General features: G+C 37.5%; 1 protein-coding gene across 4 annotated transcripts in view; it reads right to left on the reverse strand.

Moving 5' to 3' along the window:
- KIAA1328 (KIAA1328 ortholog) overlaps window positions 1-21,631 on the reverse strand; it is a 407,099-nt gene that overhangs the window by 150,139 nt on the left and 235,329 nt on the right. For 3 of the 4 annotated variants that reach the window (XM_065932341.1, XM_065932344.1, XM_065932342.1), the window contains 2 exons: window positions 8,716-9,389; window positions 3,108-3,215 (listed from right to left, as the gene is read on the reverse strand). In XM_065932341.1, coding sequence (XP_065788413.1) covers window positions 3,108-3,215; window positions 8,716-9,389 — 782 coding nt within the window. The remainder of the gene's footprint in view (window positions 1-3,107; window positions 3,216-8,715; window positions 9,390-21,631) is intronic. The other variant, XM_065932343.1, reaches the window with a different exon arrangement.

Raw genomic sequence — 21,631 nt, forward strand, 5'->3', positions numbered from 1 at the left:
TATGCCAAAGCTTTTGACTATGTGGATCACAATAAACTGTGGAAAATTCTGAAAGAGATGGGCATATCAGACCACCTGACTCACCTCTTGAGAAACCTGTATGCAGGTCAGGAAGCAACGGTTAGAACTAGACATGGAACAATAGACTGGTTCCAAATAGGAAAAGAAGTACGTCAAGGCTATATATTGTTACCCTGCTTACTTAATTTATATGCAGAGTACATAATGAGAAACACTGGGCTGTAAGAAGCACAAGCTGGAATCAAGATTCCCGGGAAAAATATCAATAATCTCAGATATGCAGATGACACCACCCTTATGGCAGAAAGTGAAGAGGAACTAAAAAGCCTCTTGATGAAAGTGAAAGAGGAGAGTGAAAAAGTTTGCTTTTTAAAGCTCAACATTCAGAAAACTAAGATCATGGCATCTGGTCCCAAAACCTCATGGGAAATAGATGGGGAGACAGTGGAAACAGTGTCAGACTTTATTTTTTTCAGCTCCAAAATCACTGCAGATGGTGACTGCAGCCATGAAATTAAAAGATGTTTACTCCTTGGAAGGGAACTTATGACCAACCTAGACAGCCTATTAGAAAGCAGAGACATTACTTTGCCAACAAAGGTCATCTGGTCAAGGCTATGGTTTTTCCAGTGGTCATGTATGGATGTGAGAGTTGGACTGTGAAGAAAGCTGAACGCCGAAAAATTGATGCTTTTGAACTGTGGTGTTGGAAAAGACTCTTGAGAGTCCCTTGGACTGCAAGGAGATCCAACCGGTCCATCCTAAAGGAGATCAGTCCTGGGTGTTCATTGGAAGGACTGATGCTGAACCTGAAACTCCAATACTTTGGCCACCTCATGCAAAGAGTTGACTCATTGGACAAGACCCTGATGCTGGGAGGGATTGGGGGCAGGAGGAGAAGGGGGCGACAGAGGATGCGATGGCTGGATGGCATCACCGACTCGATGGACATGAGTTTGAGTAAACTCCGGGAGTTGGTGATGGACAGGGAGGCCCGGCATGCTGCGATTCATGGAGTCGCAAAGAGTCGTACACGACTGAGCGACTGAACTGAACTGAACTGTACTATACAGACCATGGAATTTTCCAGGCCAGGTACCGGAGTGGGTAGCTGGTTCCCTTCTCCAGGGGATCCTCCCAACCAGAGATCGAACCCAGGTCTCCCACATTGCAAGTGGATTCTTCACCAGCTGTGCTCCGAGGGAAGCCCATGATCAGGGCATACTCAAGCATTGCAATTAAAGTTAAAATAACTCAACGGTGATTATCATCACCACTTACTCCAGGGACACAGAACTTGGATTGGAGTTCAGTTAAATTAACTGCCCACATGTACACAAAATATTATCATTGTTCAGATAAATACAGATATACTTGAAGACATTGCATTTTGGGTTCCAGACCACCACAATAAAGTCAATATTGCAAAAAATGGAGTCAGACAAATATTTTGGTTTCCTGGTGCATATAAAAATTATGTCTACATTCTGTTAGTCTACTAAATGTGCAATAGCATACATCTAAAAAATGACAAGCTTTAATTAAAAAGTACTTTATAGCTAAAAAGATGCTAGTTAATCATCATCTGAGATTTCAGCAAGTCATAATCCTTTTGCAATAGTAAAATCTAAGTTTACTGAGCACTATAACAAATATACTACTACTATTATTAGCAAGAGAAACAGTAATAATGTTAGCAACATTGTAAGAATGAGCAAAATGTCACACACAGACACAAAGTTGCTATTGGAAAAATGGTGCTGAAAGACTTGCTTGATGCAAGATTGCCAAAAGCCTTCAATTTGTAAAATATAAAATTATTTGTGAAGCATGATAAAGTGAAGCATAATAAAATGAGATATGCCTATATAACTGAATTTTAGAGTTATTCACAATGACCAGGAAATGATCCAAAATTACTAAACATAAAAAGAAACTGGAAAACATGACCAACTCAAAGAAAATTCAATCAATGGAGACAAACCTCAAGATGAATCAGGTGTTAGAATTAGCAGACAAAGAGTTTAAGGAACAAATACACTTGTAATGAATAAAATAGAAAAATTTAACATAGAAATATAACAAACATACAAATGGGAATTCTAAACCCAAAAAATCCAGTATCCAAAATTAAAAAAAAAAAGATCTCTGTATGGGCTTACAAGCAAATTAGAAACAACAGAAGAGCTGATGAATTTGAGGACAGATCAATAGAAGTTATTCAATACAAATAAAGAAAAATAGGTTTTAAAAAATTAGCAGAGAGTTAGGAATCTGTGGGACAATAACTAAAGATCTATGGTAATATACACGTAAAAAGAGTTCCAAAAGGAGAGGATAAAGAGAATAAGGAAAAAAATGCATTTGAAAAAATAATGGCCAAAAATTCTTTATATTTCATGAAAATAGCATTCTTAAACATTGGTTTGGGAGTTTGAGTTGATTTAACTTTCATGAAAAGCCATTTGGCAATGTGAATCATGAATTTTAAAAGGATTCACATGTACTTTAAGCTAGTAGCTCTGCTTACAGAAATCTATGCCCAGGAAATAGGTAGAGATAAGGTAAGAAATGTATTTACAGAAATTTTCTTCAAAGCGTAATCTATAATGAAAGTGAAAGTAAAAGTCACTCAGTCATGTCCAACTCTTTGAGACTTAAAACCTTGTATTATCTAATAACAGGTTAATTGATAAATACTGAGTAATAGCCGTCACACAATAAATATTTGTTATATGAATTAACATGAAGTGTTTCATTAAAAAGGATATCAGAAATTATGATACACTGAAAAAAGCAAAAAAGAAATTCTGTATAAGCATAATCCCTACTGTAACATAGAAAATAATATCATAAAAGAGACAGAATGGGGAAAAGGGTTCAAAGGACTGTCTCTGAATGGAAGGATTATGAAAGATTTTTATTTTTTTCTTTATACTTATCAATATTTTTCAAAGTTTTATAATGTGAATATATTTATACATATGATCACTAGATTCACCAGTATGAAGCTATAAATATATACCAAGCATATCCTTAAGATCTGTGTCCTATATAGTGTGCCTTCACCAACTGTCCAAATTTACCTTGGTCCAGAGCCACTCCCATTCATATCCAGACTGAGCTCTCGAGGTTTAGTAATCTCTTTATTAGCAACCAGTTCTCTTGACTTAAATTCAGCTTGAGTCCTTAACCTGTAAAAATAAATTTAGACATAGAAATAGACCAAACAATCTTAAAATCTGTATGGACCCACAAAAGAGCCTCAATAACTAAACCTTGAGAAAGAAGAACAAAGATGGGAGCGTTACATTTTCAGATTCAAACTCTATTATAAGCTATAGTCATCAAAACAGTACAAGCATACAATTCTGCAATAAAACACCAAACCACCAGGTTAAAAAATTCAGTAGAGGATCTGAATAGACATTTGTTCAAAGAAGACATACAGATGGCACATGAAAGATGCTTAACATCACTAATCACTAGGGAAATGAGAATAAAACCACACTGAGACACCACCTCACACCTGTCAGAAGGGCCATTGTGAAAAAGAAAACAAGTGCTGGTAAGGATGCAAAGAAAAGGGAATACTTGTGCACTGCTGCAGGGAAAGGAAATTGGTTGCAGCTGCTATGGAAAACAGTATAGAGACTCTTCAATAAACCAAGAGATTCCTCAATTAATTAAAAATATAACTACTATATGATCTAGCAATCCGACTCCTGGTATTTATCTGAAGAAAACAAAAACACTAATTAGAAAAGATATATGCATCCCTGTTTTCACTGCAGCATTATTTACTCGAATAGCCAAGATACGGAAGCAACATAAGTGTCCATCAATAGGTGAACGGATAAAGAAGATGTAGTATATGTATACAAGAGAGTATTAGCCATAAAAAGAATAAAATCTGCCATCTGTAACAACATGGATGGACTTGGAGAGTATTATGCTAAGTGAAATAAGTCATACAGAGAAAGATAAATACTGTATGATTTCACTAATAAACAAAAGAACAAACATAACTAAACAGAAACAGAGTCACAGACATAGAGAACAAACAGAGGAGAGAAGGGTCACGGGAAGTGAGAAAGAGGTGTGGGAGACTGAGGTAGAAATTTTCAGTTGCAAAATAAATGACTCATGGCTATGAAATGTACAGTGTGGGGAATATAGTCAATAATTATGTAATATATTTGTGTGTTGACAGATGACAATGAGTTGACTCACTGGAAAAGACCCTGATGCTGGGAAAGATTGAAGGCAAGAGGAGAAGGGTACAACAGAGGATGAGATCGTTGGATGGCATCATTGACTCAATGGACATGAGTTTGAACAAGCTTCGGGAGTTGGTGAAGGACAGGGAAGCCTGGCATGCTGTAGTCCATGGGGTTGCAAAGAGTCAGTCATGACTGAACAACAATTACCTTGATACCAAAACCAGACAAAGAAAGTATGAAAAAATAAAACTACAGACCTCAGAAATATTGATGTCAATATTCTCAACAAAATATTAGTAAAAAGAAATTGTTAATGCACATTACTTGTCGACAAAGGTCCATCTAGTCAAAGCCATGGTTTTTCCAATAGTCATGTATGGATGTGAGAGTTGGGCTATAAAGAAAGCTGAGTGCTGAAGAATTGATGCTTTTGAACTGTGGTGTTGGAGAACTCTTGATAGTCCCATGGGCTGCAAGGAGATCAAACCAGTCCCTCCTAAAGGAATTCAGTTCTGAAAATTCATTGGAAGGACTGATGCTAAACCTGAAACTCCAATACTTTTGCCAACTGATGGGAAGAACTGACTTGTTGGAAAAGACCCTGATGCTGGTAAAGACTGAAGACAGGAGAAGGGGACAACAGAGGATGAGATGGTTGGATGGCATCACTGACTCAATGGACATGAGTTTGAGTAAGCTCCGGGAGTTGGTGATGGATAGGGAAGCCTGGTGTGCTGCAGTCCATGGAGTCGCAAAGAGTCAGACATGACTGAGTGACTAAACTGAACTGAATGCATCAAAAGTATTATACACTATAACCCAGGAGATTTATTCCAGGGATATAAGGTTAGGTAAATATATATATATAAATCAATCAATGCAATCCACTGTATTGGCAGGCTAAAAAAGAAAAATCGAACAACCATGCCAATTATCCCATAAAAGATACTTAACAAAATGCAATGGACATCATAAAAACTTCATGCAATCAAAAAGGAATAAAAATAAAAAATGAACTGTTATCAAAAATAAAAACTTTTGCTTTGTGAAAGATCCTTTTGAGATTGAAAAGAAAAGAGACTAGGAGAAATTACTTGCAAATCCACCTACCTATCTGACAAAGGACTTATATCTTTTGAATATATAAAGAACTCTCAAAACTCAACAGGAAAACAATTCAAACAATCCAGCTAGACTATGACAAGCGATACTAAAAAGAATACCCAAAAGAATGGAAGAAGAGTAAAGTAGCAAATGAAAGGATATTGACTATCACTAGCCATAAGGAAAATGCAAACTAAGATAACAATGAAATATCACTACACATAGACGCAGAACACATCAAATAAAAATTTGTGACACAATCAAATGCTGACAAGGGTGTGGAGAAATGCTCTTTCTCATGTTACTGGTAGGAGAAGTATTTTAAACTGTATTTAAATGTATTTAAAATGAATGTATTTTAAATGTTTTTAAAAAGTATTTAAAATGAAAGTGAAGTCACTCAGTCGTGTCTGACTCTTTGAGACCCCATGGACTGTAGCCTACCACACTTCTCCATCCTTGGGATTTTCCAGGCAAGAGTACTGGAATGGGTTGCCATTTCCTTCTCCAGAGGATCTTCCCGACCCAGGGATCGAACCTGTGTCTCCTGCATTGTAAACTAAATGAGTATAAGCTAAATATGATCTCTTACATGATTTAGCAATCATACTCCTAGTTCTCACTTGTAGAAACAAAAAACTTAGGCCACACAAAAACTTGTAAAAGAATGTACATGGAAGCTCTACTTGTAACTGAAAAAAACTGAAAACAAGGAAACTGTCTAATAGATAAATGGTTAAGCAAACCACAGTATATCTATATCATGGAATAGTACTCAGAAGTCAAAAGGTATAATATATGTAACAATATAGATGGATCTTAGCATTATGCTGAATGAGAAAAGCCAATATCAAAATTTAACATGCATAATTCCATTTACATAAAATCCTTAAAATAATAACAATCTAGAAATAGACAAAAGATTAGGAGATCCCAGGGTTAGGGACAGATAGGGGCGGAGAGTGACTCTAACAGCACAGTTCAGGGACCTCCCTGGTGGTCCAGTAGCTAAGACTCCACGATCCCAATGGAGGAAGCCCAGGTTCCATTTCTGGTCAGGAAACCAGAATGCCACAACCAAGAATTTGCATGCCACAACTAAGAGTTTAGATGCTGTAACTAAGGATGCCTCACATCACGACAAAGATGGAAGACCTCATGTGCCACAACTGAAGAGCCAGTGACTGAAGTCGCTCAGCTGTGTCCGACTCTTTGCGACCCCATGGACTGTAGCCCACCAGGCTCCTCAGTCCATGGAATTCTCCAGACAAGAATACTGGAGTGGGTTGCATTTCCTTCTCCAGGGGATCTTCCCGACCCAGGGATGGAGCCCGGGTCTCCTGCATTATAGGCAGACGTTTTACCATCTGAGCTACCAGGGAAGTCCAAAAAATAAGTGTAGTCACTCGGTGGTGTCTGACTCTTTGTGATCCTATGGACTGTAGCCCACCAGGCTCCTCCATCCATGGGATTTTCCAGGTAAGAATACTGTTTACCATCTGAGCCACCAGGGAATCTCAAAGAGCCAGTGCAACCAACCAAATAAATAACACATATTAAAAACTGATGAGGACATAGTAATAATCTAATCAGGAAAATAATTTGAAAAAGAAAATACACATCTATATGTGTATTACTTTCCTATACACCTAAAACTAACACACTGTTAATCAACCATGCTCCAATACAAGATTAAAAAACAAAACAAAAAAAACCCCAGCATAGTACAAATGAAATCTTGGTGGTGCTGAAATAGTTCTGCATTTTGACTGGAGGTGGTTACACAAATTCACCTGTGATAAAATGACACAGAAACACATACGCATTGTACCAATGTTAATTTGCTAGCTTTGACAATATATTGTTTGTATAAAATGTAGCTGTTGGGGAAAACCGGGTGAAGGGCACATAGAATCTCTGTACTATTTTTGCAACTCCTATCAATCTGCAATTATTTCAAAATAAAAAGTTTTAGGAAATCCCTATACACAAAACTTGTTCAAAATTTGTGTTTCATAGTGCTTTCATCTAAGCTAGGGTGATCAAGAGAACAAGCACTTTATTATCATTAAGGAGCATTACTTGAATATACAATGCTGTTCAAATGAACATGATGCCTAACATAAATTATCCATTCTCCCCTGCTAGACTGTGATCTCTTTAAAGTCTGCATTTAATTCTTTTATCTATCTCAACTACCTAGAACCATTCCTCACATAACACAGACATTCAATAAATGTTTGTGGAATGAAGTTCTCAGGAGAAACTACACATTAACTGGAGAATTAGAGATTGGGGTCATAAAATTGAAGCAACATTTCAGCCTTTGGTGACAATCTTGTTACAAGAGGCTTCATTTTCACTTACTTTAAAAGCCTCCAGGTTCAACAGTGAAGAATAAAATTGATCATAAAGGAGGAGAAAAGAGGAAGATCACGTTTGCTTCCTAGGGAAGTCGGCACTGCACTGAAGAAAATAAGTAAGACTGAACTTTCAAAGAGATGAGGATTTAAAAACATGGAGCAGGATCTGAAAATCAAAGACAACTAACTCCAAGAAGTAAAAGAAAATAACACTAATATTAGGTGTGCAAGGATCAACATGTCTAAGAATGTGTACAAAGGGGAAAAGGTATACTTGACCAAGGAGAAAATGGCAGGGATACACACACCCTTTCCTTGAAATTTACTTATAAAAAGACATAAGTGCCATATTTTCTTATGTTTAAATACAATTGCATTTGATCTATTACTATTTTGAAATTAAGATAGCAAACTTTGACTTTGTATGTAAAACTATAATGAACACTACATGATATTAAATAGAGCTTTAGCTTTTAAAACATTGTTCTTAGGGAAAAACTGTCAGAGGAAGAGCAGTTTAAATGTGGGAAGATGTATAATAATTGGCTATTGAACAGGTTATGCTTCATAACCAGAAAAGGTTGAATTAAGCAGGTTCTCTTTGTTATATGGAATGATGAAACCTAGTCACAGTGAGTCTCATTTTACATCCTAAAATTTTAAGTTTTTACTTAATGCTTAATATTCTCTACAATGACATCAAATAACAAAGTATTTTGTGTAATGGTAACATTGTTGAAAAATACTGTCTTTAGAATCCAGCCAAAACTACACTGGACAGGTGAGAAGTAGATATTCTAAGCTAACATTTTGGAAGACAAGGTAATCTTTCAGTTCTTTCCCAAAAGACAACAATTTATTTGGAAGTCATAGCTGCTATGCATCTTGAGCAAACCAAGATTCTGAGGAACTTCTGTTCCTACATCTGTTACAGTAACCCAGCTGTCATTTTATACTGTATTCTCCAAACTAGGGGTACAGCTGAAAAAACAGACAGAACTCACCAGTTATAGTCCAGTCGAGACTGATGAAGCTGCTGCTGTTTCAGGAGAAGTTTTGTCTCCTGCTGGGCCAACAGATGCTGAAGGCGCTCCTTTTCAATTTCCAGCTCCATTTTCTGAAGCATAAGTTGCTGCCTTCTATCTTCGGAGAGCTGCTTTCTGACATCATTTTCATTAGGTGGCAGTGCCCCGTGGCCATGCATCAGAGATGCCCAGGAAAGCCCACAAAACCTGCATGAGTCCAGGTGTGTCTTGGAATGCTGAGGGCCCATGTTTGTTGGATGGCTCTCGTGAACATGATCTGCATTTTCAGAAAGTCCATGGCCACAACACTGACTAGACGGAGGAGCCTGAAGGTACTGGCATTCCTTCATCTTCAGTTCTTTGGGAGGGGCTTTCTCTGTTGGGACTGCATCTACTAGTTTTTTCCCTGGGGATCTGTAATTACATGCTCTGGTCTCTGAGGGCACCTTGCTCATATCCTCTTTGGAATAATGAAGGGTTGCTGGTTTCAAAGAATTATTCCTAAATTCCACAAGGGATTCCAAAGCTGAGTCCTGATTTGCAGACTTAGGCCTCTGCTTGGTTTGAGTGTGGATCTGCGGTTTGGCTACACTTAAGTAGGAACCATCCAGTTCCACAGATGTAGACGGGAGAGTGCTTTTCCTATTGGATACCTAAAAGGAACCACAAGATAACTTGTCAAATAAGAGCACAATAGAGGGAGTTCTTTTGACTCTTCAGAAATCAGTGACACATGTTTACCAAGACAAAGCTATGTTTTTGTCTTCTTAATAAAGATAGTATTCACAGCTAAACAGATATGTGCCACAAGGCTAAACTCACTTTCAAACAATCTATATTTCAGTAAATTCACAAAGAAAAGAAAAAGAAAGTGTTGCCACTCACTGCTTAAGCAAGACGTCAGGAGTTGCAAATAAAAAGAGTTATATAACATCAACTTTGAGAAGAAGAAAAACATTAGATGTTAATGTCTTAAAATGTTTAATTTTGAATACTAAGCCAAGAAATCCATTCAGCCACCTTAAATACCTTTTGATTGGCCATTACACAGCATGAGAGTTGATGTAAAACATTTCACCTCATACTGAATAGGATGTTAGTTACTGCTAGAAATTTGATGAGTTTTTATAAACATCTTTACAGTACACAGATAAAACCAACCACTTTCCACAAAATATGATTCTAATCAAAAGTAGTTATTTAAATACAAAACATATTTAATTTCAGCTATAAACATAAGTGATTTCTCAATTAGGCTGTTCAAGTGATTATAGTCTGACAGAAGTCAGGCAGAAAGGAAGCAGTCACAAATTACCTTTGACAAGCCGATAGAGTGAGCTTCCCCAGCATTTTAGCCTCAAGCTTGTTCTACTGGGGAGAGCAAAACTGAGTTTTTAGCAATGATGCTCAAACTTTAGCACGAATCAGAATCACCTGGAGGGCTTGTTAAATGTGAATTGCTTGGCTCACTCCCTAGAGTTTTCAGCTCAGTAACTCTATAGTAGAGCCGAAGAATGTGTTCTGTTAACAAGCTCCTGGGTGGCGCTGCCAACCTGGGGCCAAACTCTGAGAACCACTGGTCTGTACCATGGGCCGTTAAGACTCCTCCTCTGTCCCTCCTATAAGGACCATGCTGACCACATCAGGGTTACCCATGGACTCCTGGATAATTTCATCATCTTCAGTTCCTGAATGGCGTCTGTAAAGTCTCTTGTCATACAGAGCCTCCGTGCCATGTAAAATGACATTCACAGGTTCCAGGAATAAGGACATGGGCGTATTTGGAAGGCCATTATTCAGTTTGCCATAACTTTTAAAATAAGAACTAATCCATAAACAGTTGAGATGGTTATGTATTCTAGAGATATAGGAAGAATGAATAATCAAGATCCCTAGCAGAGAGCGGGGGAAAAAATCCCACCAATTTATTTTGCAATAGTTGAAAATGAAGAACTAATTGGTAAAAAGTATCAACTAACAGATACATAGCAATGCCATGTTTCCTAGCCTATAGTACAATGACTCAAGCTTTCAAGTGAGGTTCTAAAACAATGTTAAAGGAGTTCTATTTAAATGAAAATCAGCCACATATGTGGAGATGACCTGGGTCTCTTCATAGAAGGCATGCAATCTTGTATACCGAGCAGATGACAACCTACATAAAAGGAACTAGTCCTGGGGCAAAATTTATGATAAACTACCTCATAAAAAATTAACCTTATTTTACACCTAAGGAAGAACTCTAGTCCACATTAATCTCCCCTATTCTGAACTTCTGTAGCACTTACTGTCAACAGAAATGTTTACCATCTGCTACACTGTATGATAAATTGACTTTTTAAAGGTTATACTTTTAAAATGACAGATAAATGTTTTGAGTCCAGAAACATAAATCAACTATTTTACATCATCATATATTTTCTAATCCACGTATCATTAATATAACAGTAGATACCATGTATGTAGTATTTTTATTCATGTTTTTGTTCCTTAACATTATTCATATAGCATTGTTAGCTACTAACAGAGCTTACACTTACTTTAATGGTGCTGATTGTTACATTATTCACAAATGTCAGGTATTTGGAAGATTTCTAAAACAAATTTTTTTTTTGGTAATTAGCATCTATGTTTTTGAGAGGCACTTCAACGTGATTTTCATGCGTGCTTTGCTTAAAGACAACACTGCTTTGCCAATTACCTGCTGAGGAACTATGTGTATCACTAAGCAGAATTCTAAGATGGTCCCCAAGATCTCCATCATCTTGGTGTCCCCACCCTGTATTATCTCCTTGCCTTGAGCGGGATAGAACTTGTGAATATGATCAGTGATCAATCCTGTGATTATGTTACACACATGCCAAAATGGATAACTAAGGTTCCTTACCAGCTAACTCTGAATTAACAAAAAGGAAGATGATTTGTGGGCCAGACCTACTCATGTAAGCTCTTTCATAGCCGGTCTGGTGCTCTCCCCAAGGTCAGTGATTCTCCTGCTGGTCTTGAAGAAATAAGCTATTGTGTTATGGAAGGGCTTTTTTGTTTTTTGGTAGATTTTATTGAACTATAGTTGATTTACAATGTGTGTTAATTTCTTCTGTACTACAAAGTGACTCATTTATGACAAAACAAAATGGAAAAGAATATGAAAGCGAATACTCCTTTTCATATTCTTTCCCATTATGTTTTGTCACAGGTATTGAATATACTTCCCTGTGCTAGACGGTAGGAACTTGTTTTTGCCCATCCTATATGTAAGAGTTTGCCTCTGCTAATCCCAGACTCAGTCCTGAATAGTCATTGGATGGACTGGTGCTGAAGCTCCAATACTTTGGCCACCTGATGAGAAGAACTGATTCATTGGGAAAGACCCTGATGCTGGGTAAGATTGAAGGCAGGAGGAGAAGGGGATGACAGAGGATGAGATGGTTGGATGGCAACATGGACTTGATGGACATGAGTTTGAACAAGCTCCGGGAGTTGGTGAAGTCTGGCGTGGTGTAGTCCCTGGGGTTGCAAAGAGTCAGACATGACTGAGTAACTGAACTGAGCTGAAGAGAATCCCAGACTCACAGGTATAGAGAGCAGACTTGTGGTTGCCATGGGAGAACAGACGTAGGGGAGTGAAGGAACTGGGGGGTTGGGATCAGCAGAGGTAAACCATTATATACAGGGTGGGAGGGCTTATGAACGAGCTCATATGGCCATGACCTCGGGAGCAGAAGGCAGTTTCCAGGCAACAGGGAGCAAGAAAACAAGGCATCTACCATACACACACAAGAAAATAAATTCTGTGAAAAACCTTATGAGTTTGGAAGAGGACCTAGAACTCCCCTCTGAATACAGCCCAAATGACACCTTGACTGCAGCCTTCTAAGACCCTGAGCATAGGATCCAGCTAAGCTGTGCCAGACTCACAGACCCACAGAAACTATGAGGCTGCAAATGTGTGCTGTTTTAAGCTGCTAAGTTTGTAGAAACTTGTTATATAGCAATAAAAAACTATATAGAATATTATTCAACTTACCCGAGTCTCAGGTTCCTCAACAGTAAAATAAGGATTAAAAATAGCACCTACATCAAAACTGAACACTGTGGTGAGACAGATGAGTAGTTATCAAGAGTGTTTATCTATAAGGGTACTAATTTACAAAAAGGAAACACAAACCTTCTATTTACCCAAACTTCTTTCAGGCAGAACACTGTGGTGCATGTGTGTATGTGTGTGTGTGTTGGGGGTGAGATCACCCTAGGGCATGTTCAGTTACAACAGATTATCTCTAAATCGTCTTAAAAGAGAATGAGTTCAGTTATCAATCTTTATTTTGCTATAGTGAGGTTTTCAGTAGGGCCAGAGTTGAACTTCTTGAGATAACGGAGAGATTCTCCATCTTTCTCATTCATACAAAGGATGTCAGTCTTACACTAACATCTTGCCCTGTCTCTTAGGGTTGTTGTGATGATTAGATAATTCATATACAAAGTGCTTTGGGATTCTGACTTAGAGGCGTTCAGTCATAATCCCACAGATGGTAGCTTCACCCCATTGCCTCCTCAGTCAAGCACATACACCAAATGTGGGAGCCTCGGTTGGCCTCGGATAACCGGTCCCCCGCCATCCCCGCCGGTGGGCCGTTGCCCGTGTCCCTTGGGGTGCGCACCGGGGTCCGGTGCGGAGAGCCCTTCGTCCCGGGACACGGGGCTTGGCCGGAAAGGCAGCCGCCCCCTCGCCCGTCACGCACCACACGTTAGTGGGGAACCTGGTGCTAAACCATTCGTAGACGACCTGCTTCTGGGTCGGGGTTTCCTACGTAGCAGAGCAGCTCCCTCGCTGCGATCTATTGAAAGTCAGCCCTCTGCACAAGGGTTTGTAAAAAAAATTTACAAAGTGCTTTGGACAGCGCTTAATATAAAGTTCATATATTTAAAAAGTTTCCTAGGACTACTACTGTTAAGATCACTGATTTCCCTGCCACAACAAATTCTGAAGGCAGGAGGTGTATATGTATATGTATATGTATACGTGTAGCACTGGGGCTTGCACACAGCAAGTACATTCTCAATAACTCTGGGCTTACTGTATCAGCTTAGGAGAAAAATTCAAATTGGGTTACAGGTCACAGTAACTAAAGAGAAGAAAATCACAATCCATGATTAGGCTGAATCATGAGCTACTAAGGAAGAAGAGAAAAGAAATAAAACTTCCTGTTGAATATGAATATAAGAAATTATTTTATTAGTGGAGTTGAAAAACATTGCCTCTGGAACACATGCAAGTCCCAGTGGGCCTAAATGAAACAGATGTATTTTTCTTTCTGCTTCATGCTTTCTATATATTTACAAATATAACTTCTCTTAACTAAGGTTTAAACAGTGAATCCCAAACTGCTGTCTCTAGCATATGGTTTTTATATGAATTTTTCAGATATATAACACTAACTTAAAAACCATTAGGTTTTTTTTAAAAAAAGAAGGTATAACATGCATAATAAAATGCATAGATCTTTACTTGCATTTACCCATGTAATCATCACCCAGATCAAATTATAGAACAATTCCACCATCCTAGAGAGTTCCTTTGTGTCCTTTCTAGTCAATATCACATCCTCACACTCCCAGGAGTAACCATATTCTGACTCTTATGATCACAGATTAGTTTTACCTATGCTGAACTTCAATATAAATGGAATTATACTGCCTGTTACTCTTTTGTACCTGGCTTCTTAAGCTCAATATAATATTTGAGTATTTTCTATGTTGCTTTGTATATCAATAATTTATTCTTTTCTCATTGCTGCATAGTACTTCATTGTATGAACTAAGCAAAATTTGTTTACCCATTCTTTTTATTGGATTAGGTTTTTACCAGCCTAGGACTATTAAAAATAAAGCCACTATGAATATTCTCATACAATACTCTCTCTTTTTTGAAGTCATGTAGCACATATTTAACTTTGTTAGAAACAGCCAATAAGTTTTCTAAAGTGATCATTCTGTTTCACATCCCCATCAGCAAATTAAGAGAGTTGCAGTTACTTCACATACACAGTAATACTTGCTAGTGTGTTTCATTTTTAGTCTATCTGGTGTATGTGTACTGAAATATCATAATGGCTTTATTTTCCATTTCCCTGATATGTAATGATATTAATGAACATATGCTTGCTGGTCATTTGGATATCTTCTTTTATGAAGTTATTGTTGGAACCAATATATTTGAATAATTCAAAGTAATTCTTAAAGGACTGAAAATGAGAAATGAAAAATGAAGGTTGGAGAAGACAATTTCATGCAAACTATTTCTGATAAGCCTACTTAGCTCTAACTGATCACCTTCACCGAACACTAAATGCAGAACATGCTCCCAGAACACACTGTCACTTTGGCTGTTTTCAACTCAGAGTTTACCATACACTAAGTTAAACGTTTTACATATTTAACCTATTATTCTTAACAGCAATTTTGTAAGGTATTAATTGGCATTTTACTCATGAGAAAATGAAGTTCAAGGAATCAACACAACTTTTCCAAGCTCATGTCAATACTCTACATCAGACATGGGGCTATGTCTCACTGTAAACCCTGAGATTTACTCCAAATACTTACACATTACTTCCTGTTGTAGATTTTAAAACATTTCTTTGTATGAAATACCATAAACATAGAAGTACACAAAACAAATAAGATCAGCTTAGTGAATAATCACAAGGCAATGCCCAATGTAACAGAAGATGACCCTTCTGTACGCAGAAGACCTCTGATGACCTGAGCCATCACCACTCTCTACCTCTCTTGCCAAAACAGGGAATGATTATCTTGACTTTAATGAGAATTTCTCCTTTGCTTTAATACTTCTCTGCTGAAATACATAGTAGAGTTCAGTTGTACTTGGTTATTTTTGAAGTATAAACAAAACCATATGATATACATTCTTTTTTGTTTAATTTCTTTCACCCAGCATTATATTTGTCAAGTGCATACATGGTGCTGCATGTGGCTATATTCTCATAGCTAGATAGCAGGGGTCAGCAAGTTTCTTCTGCAAAGGGTCAGACACCTAACATTTTAAACTTTGCCGTACATACTGCTTTTGTACTGTGAAATCAACAGCTATTCTAGAAAAACCTTATTTGTGGATGCTGAAATTTGAATTTCATGTAATTTTCTCATTTCAGGAAATAGTCTTTTTTCCTCTAACCATTTACAAAGTTAAAACCATTCTTAGTTTGTGAGTTGTACAAAACAATGCAGTTGGCTAGATCTGGCATGCCATGGTTTGCCAACTGAACTTGATAATTATGTTGAGTGCTCTTCCAATTAAAGGAGTCTATAAATATCCTGGGATATGCTTAAAACTAAACAAACTGAACAATATGACTTGGGACACGCTATCTGTTTATATGTTTTCTGTGTGATGAAAATGAGTTGGATCGACTGCTTACTCAGAAATAAACAGGGACTTCCCTGGTGGTCCAGCAGTTAAGAATTCACCTGTCCATGCAGGGGACACGGGTTCGATCCCTGGTCTGGGAAGACCCCACGTGCTATGGAACAACTAAGCCTGTGTGCCACAACTCCTCGGCCTGCAATTACTTGAAGCCCAAGTGCTCTGGAGCCTGTGAGCCACAATCACTGAAGCCTCAGTGCCTACAGCCTGTGCTCAGCAACAAGAGAAGCCACAATGGTAAACTCGTGCAACAGTGAAGATCAGCACAGCCAATAATTAAATAAAATTGTAACAAGAGAAATGAATGGAATGATACTTAGCAGAAAACCATGTAGAAGCATATACTTAGGAAAAACATGTCGTATAAATTAAAAAAAAAAGTTTAGACAGAAAATGATCTATGGAAAACAGTAAGTTTAAACTAGTAGCATATTAGGATTTGTCTTATACAAAATGTACCACAATCTTGGCTACATCTTTAGACTCTAGATGTGGCAGAAATGAAGCCAACAAAATCTTTGACAAGGCATGCTGCGGGATTCACAGTACAAAAGAAAGATGAGGAGAAAATACTGGCAACACTTGGCTTACAACAGAGTAGAAGCATAATGTGCCTTAACTTGGGTAAACACAAGTCAATGAGTAGATAAAAAAACACCAATGAGAAATGTATAAGGTTTAAAAAAAGTGTGACAGACTTATATGAGATACTAAGAATTTTCTGATACTGAAGATTGGTAAATTTCTGAGTTGCATTTTCTTTAAGATCCCTTGTTAAAATGTGACAGATATTTTTTAAAGACTTCATAGAAAATAAAGGATGTCTTTTTTACAAACATTTATGATATGACCTTGTATACATGCATGAAAGCATACACAGATGTGTTGTACATATATGAATATATACATTCCTAGGATAATCTAGGGCTTTCCTGTGTTCTCACATAATAAAAAAATAAAAACTACAGTATTATTTCATGAAAATAGCATCAACAAGTAAACAGTCATGTTTTATAAATATGCCCAAATCATTTTTATGAGCTCAGCCAATCTTTGCTATGAGCCATAAGGAGAGAGCCAAACCAAACTGCAATAATTATTTCCTGCAACAGGTTGTTATTTACTTTGCATAATTAGGAAGAGATTACTTAGAATGCATTTATGAGTTGTTAACCACAGGATTAGCCAACAGTACCAACAGATCTTATTGGTATTCATTTCTCTAATGGTAAATAATAATTTACTATCCTAGCAAACACCCTATTAACAAACCTCATATCCTCACTGATAGCCTTATAAGAATAAAAATCATTTTGTAACTTCAGAATTTCCCCCTTTGTTCTTCATTTTATGATGAAATCAGAAATCCAGAAGCGAAATATTTCTAAACTTAAACTACTGTGTGAGGGGCAGGTCACTGTATTATCCAGAACATTTGGAGTTAATATGGAGTAAGGCACAGAACGACTTGCTGCATTTTTAGTGAGCTTACAAGAACCAGTTGTCAAGCTGACAGAAGCTACGTAATGCAACAGCTGCACTGTATGGTTTGCCAAAGTCTCATCCCAAATAAATGTTCCTTCTCCCCAGTGCAATTAACTCTCCTACACTGGCAGATTCTGCTAGAAGATCATCAAGGTAGATTACCTTCTAGCGTTATGAACTAAATACTTACAGGTGTTATATCATCAGTTATAACTTACAAACTTTTGCATTTAGCAAGACATCCAGGCAAATGAATCATCTAATTGATGAATTATTTATAAGAAATTCTCAGCATGCTCCTGGCGTCATCCATGGCCTTTTCCAGGTCATATGACACCAATTAGAGCTGAATTTTAAATTATTCAATAACCTGAACTCTCTTGTCATTTAACATATAGATATCAACGCAGTAAACAAGTTAAATCTAATGGGCCCTCGAGGTTTAAGCTTCTCCACTGCACAGCCGCTGAAGCTGCAGGCCATCAGTGGAAGAGAAAAATAACAGAATGTGGCAGTCAAACACATTTGCAAGGCTCTAATAACTTATTCTAGTTCCCATAGGGACTGTGGCACAACCTAGAATTATTGAATCTGAAAGACATTAAAGTCAATAATTATGAGATTTACAAGAAGATAGGCACATAAGATTGTACAAAAGACAAAATACTAGCAACAGATACCAAACGCTGTACCAATACTTAGGATACACCATGTGTTGTTCAGTCACTCAGTTGTGTCCACCTCTTTGCAACTCTGTGGACTGGAGGACTCTAGGCTTCCCTGGTCTTCACTATCTACACCATGGGCCTGGCAAAATTTTTAATAGTAATTATCAGACTCAGAAAAGGCTAAACCCCATACTCTTTAATCATTACTGCATTTTTTGAAAGCTGGCATGTGTTGACTTGCTATAAAAATGAAGAGAGAGCACAGAATAATTGACAGTATACTTGAGGTCAAAAGACCTTGATTAGAATTCCAGCACTGCTACTTAGGAGTTCTATTATTATTGGTAAACCCATTTTACATCTCTTAGATAATTTTAAATGTTAATAAAATGGTTGAGCTTGATGATCTCTATAGTTTATGCCATCTTTAAGGGCTGAAAAACCCAAGGATTGGGTTGCTGTACCCCAAGGGAATGAAAGAAAAGAAAAAGATAGATGAGAAACTGTACCTGTCAGTACATGTTCACTTATCAACCAACAGACATACTGCAAAATTACTAAATGCCCCTTGGTTCTAATTTTCCTAGCAAATTCTGTCTTTTAACACTACTGCTGTATTTGGCTCATATGCTCAAGAACTTACATCAGCAACTAAATTTATCAATCTGCTCATTTAATCTGAGAGAGAAACAAATAATATTGAATAAGACAAAAATATGGTTGTGAGGCGAGTCCTAAATATTTTGATGGGATGGGACAAACATTCACCATAGGAATACATCACAGTAGTACCAATTCAAATCACTTCCACATATATGATATTAATCGCTAAAAGAAAAAAAAAAGCAGTTTTGTACATGGCTTTCTTAATCTACAAGAGGAAACATGCACAAGGCTAGTTTTAATTACTTAGTAAAGATCAGAAAACAGGCAAAATAGTTTTATAGAGAAAATGAGACAAATTAGAAGTGGTGAGGATAATCTTCACAGGTACAAAATGAAAATAAGACATAGTGAATAATAAAGCCCATGGTACTTGATTTCAGTGAGGGATGCAGCACAAGAAAATGGTCTATTAGAGTTTACACCAACGGTCGTCTTGCCCCGCCCACTGGCATTACCTTTAGACAGAGTACCTGGGGCTGCTAATAGAGCTCCCATGGCCCATTCACTGTCCTCTCATCCACCCCTTCGGTAAAAGTCAGGCTCAAAAATGGAAACAAAAACAGCGTGCAGGTAGATGTTTCAGTGTACATTTTCTTCTTTTAAAAGATCAAAAAAGAAAAAAAAAAAGATCAAAAAAGACTAGCTTGCATCAAACGAAGGAAAGCTTTAACAAAAAATTTCTAACACACTGTCTAGAAAATATAAAAATACTATTTGAATATGATCAACTGTCCCTTAAAGGAAAGGCAGAATGCATTTATGTTGTTGGTTGAGGGAAAAAGCATTTGTGCTGTATTTTTGAGACTAGAAAATAACTATCTTAAAAAAGAGCATTTATGAAATATCAAGAAATATTAACTATAGTTTACTTGTAGGAAATAAGAGGGAGGTAAAACCAGGCTCTTTATTATATTAAGATTTCTCGAAGTAAATCACAGTCCTTTTACTAAAGATTAGGGTCTTCCACATTCATTTTTCCCTCCATATAAACATCTACATATCAAAAATGTTTAAAAAATCCAACGAGAAAAGCATTTCTGAATGCACAAGGAACTACCAAACTGCAGAGATTTGAGTTTTAAGAGGGCAAGCTCTTCTTTGGGAACTCAAGATTTTTTAGAATTCTTACTACTTTAATTCAAAAAACTATTCAACATTCAAAAAACTAAGATCATGGCATCCGGTCCCATCACTTCATGGCAAACAGATGGGGAAACAACGGAAACAGTGACAGACTTCATTTTCTTGGACTCCAAAATCACTGTGGACAGCGACTACAGTCATGAAATTAAAGGACACTTACTCCTTAGAAGAAAAGAAATGAGAAACCTAGACAACATATTAAAAAGCAGAGACATTGCTTTATTGATAAAGGTCTGTCTAGTCAAAGCTGTGTTTTTTACAGTAGTCATGTACAGATGTGAGAACTGGACAATAATAATGGCTGAGCGCCGAAGAACTGATGCTTTCCAACTGTGGTGCTGGAGAAGACTCTTGAGAGTCCTTTGGACAGTAAGGATATAAAACCTATCAATCCTAAAGAAAATCAACCCTGAATATTCATTGGAAGGACTGATACTGAAGCTGAAGCTCCAATACTTTGGCCACTTGATGCGAAGAACCGACTCTTTAGAAAAGACCCTGATGCTGGGGAAGATTGAAGACAGGAGGAGAAGGGGACGACAGAGGATGAGATGGTTGGATGGCATCACTGACTCAATGGACAAGAGCTTGAGCAAGCTCTGGGAGCTGGTGATGAACAGGGAAGCCTGGCCTGCTTCAGTCCATGGGGTCACAGAGAGTCAGAAACGACTGAGCGACTGAACTGAACTGAACTGATGCAAAGAGCTGACTCATTGGAAAAGACCCTGATGCTGGTAAAGTCTGAAGGCAGGAGGACAAGGGGACGACAGAGGACGAGATGGGTGGATGGCATCACTGACTCAATGGACATGAGTTTGAGCAAGCTCTGGGAGATGGTGAGGGACAAGGAGTCCTGGTGTGCTGTATGTAGTCCATGGGGTAACAGAGTCAGACATGACTGAGCAACTGAACAACAACCAGTAAAAGTTCAGTACACTTTTTACTAGTTATTTTAGTTTATTGTAAAAAAGTCATGAGAAAATATTTCACTTAGGAATTAATAAAAGATAAAATTAGTGATACAATTTCCTGGTACTCAAATTTCCTAACTCCTTTTCCTAAGCTTTGAAATTCTACTCATGTTTTAAGACTGGCTTAGTACCACTTCCTTCCACTGTAGTTCCCTCCTTTTCCCAGCTCACATGAGCTGTGCCTTCCCTAGGAAACATCCCAGGACTACTGTGTTCAGTCCCTTATTGTATTTATTTCATCCTGCTCCATCATAATTAGTTGTTTTCACATCTCTATGTTCCTTTGTAATGTGTAAGAATGTACACTTCTCCTTGTGGAAACAATGAAATCTTTGAGGGCAATGACCTCAAAAGATACCATTACTATTGTTCATTGCTATATCTCAGTAAGAGATAATAGGTGCTTGACAAATATTCTTTGCATATACTTTCGCCATCCCCAGTACATTGTACAGAACTTGAGGAGAGTGGCAATATTACTTTCAATCTCATATTTCAATGACACTGGTCTTTAT

This window comes from Muntiacus reevesi, chromosome 4, assembly GCF_963930625.1.
Source record: "Muntiacus reevesi chromosome 4, mMunRee1.1, whole genome shotgun sequence".
NCBI classification, from domain to species: domain Eukaryota; kingdom Metazoa; phylum Chordata; class Mammalia; order Artiodactyla; family Cervidae; genus Muntiacus; species Muntiacus reevesi.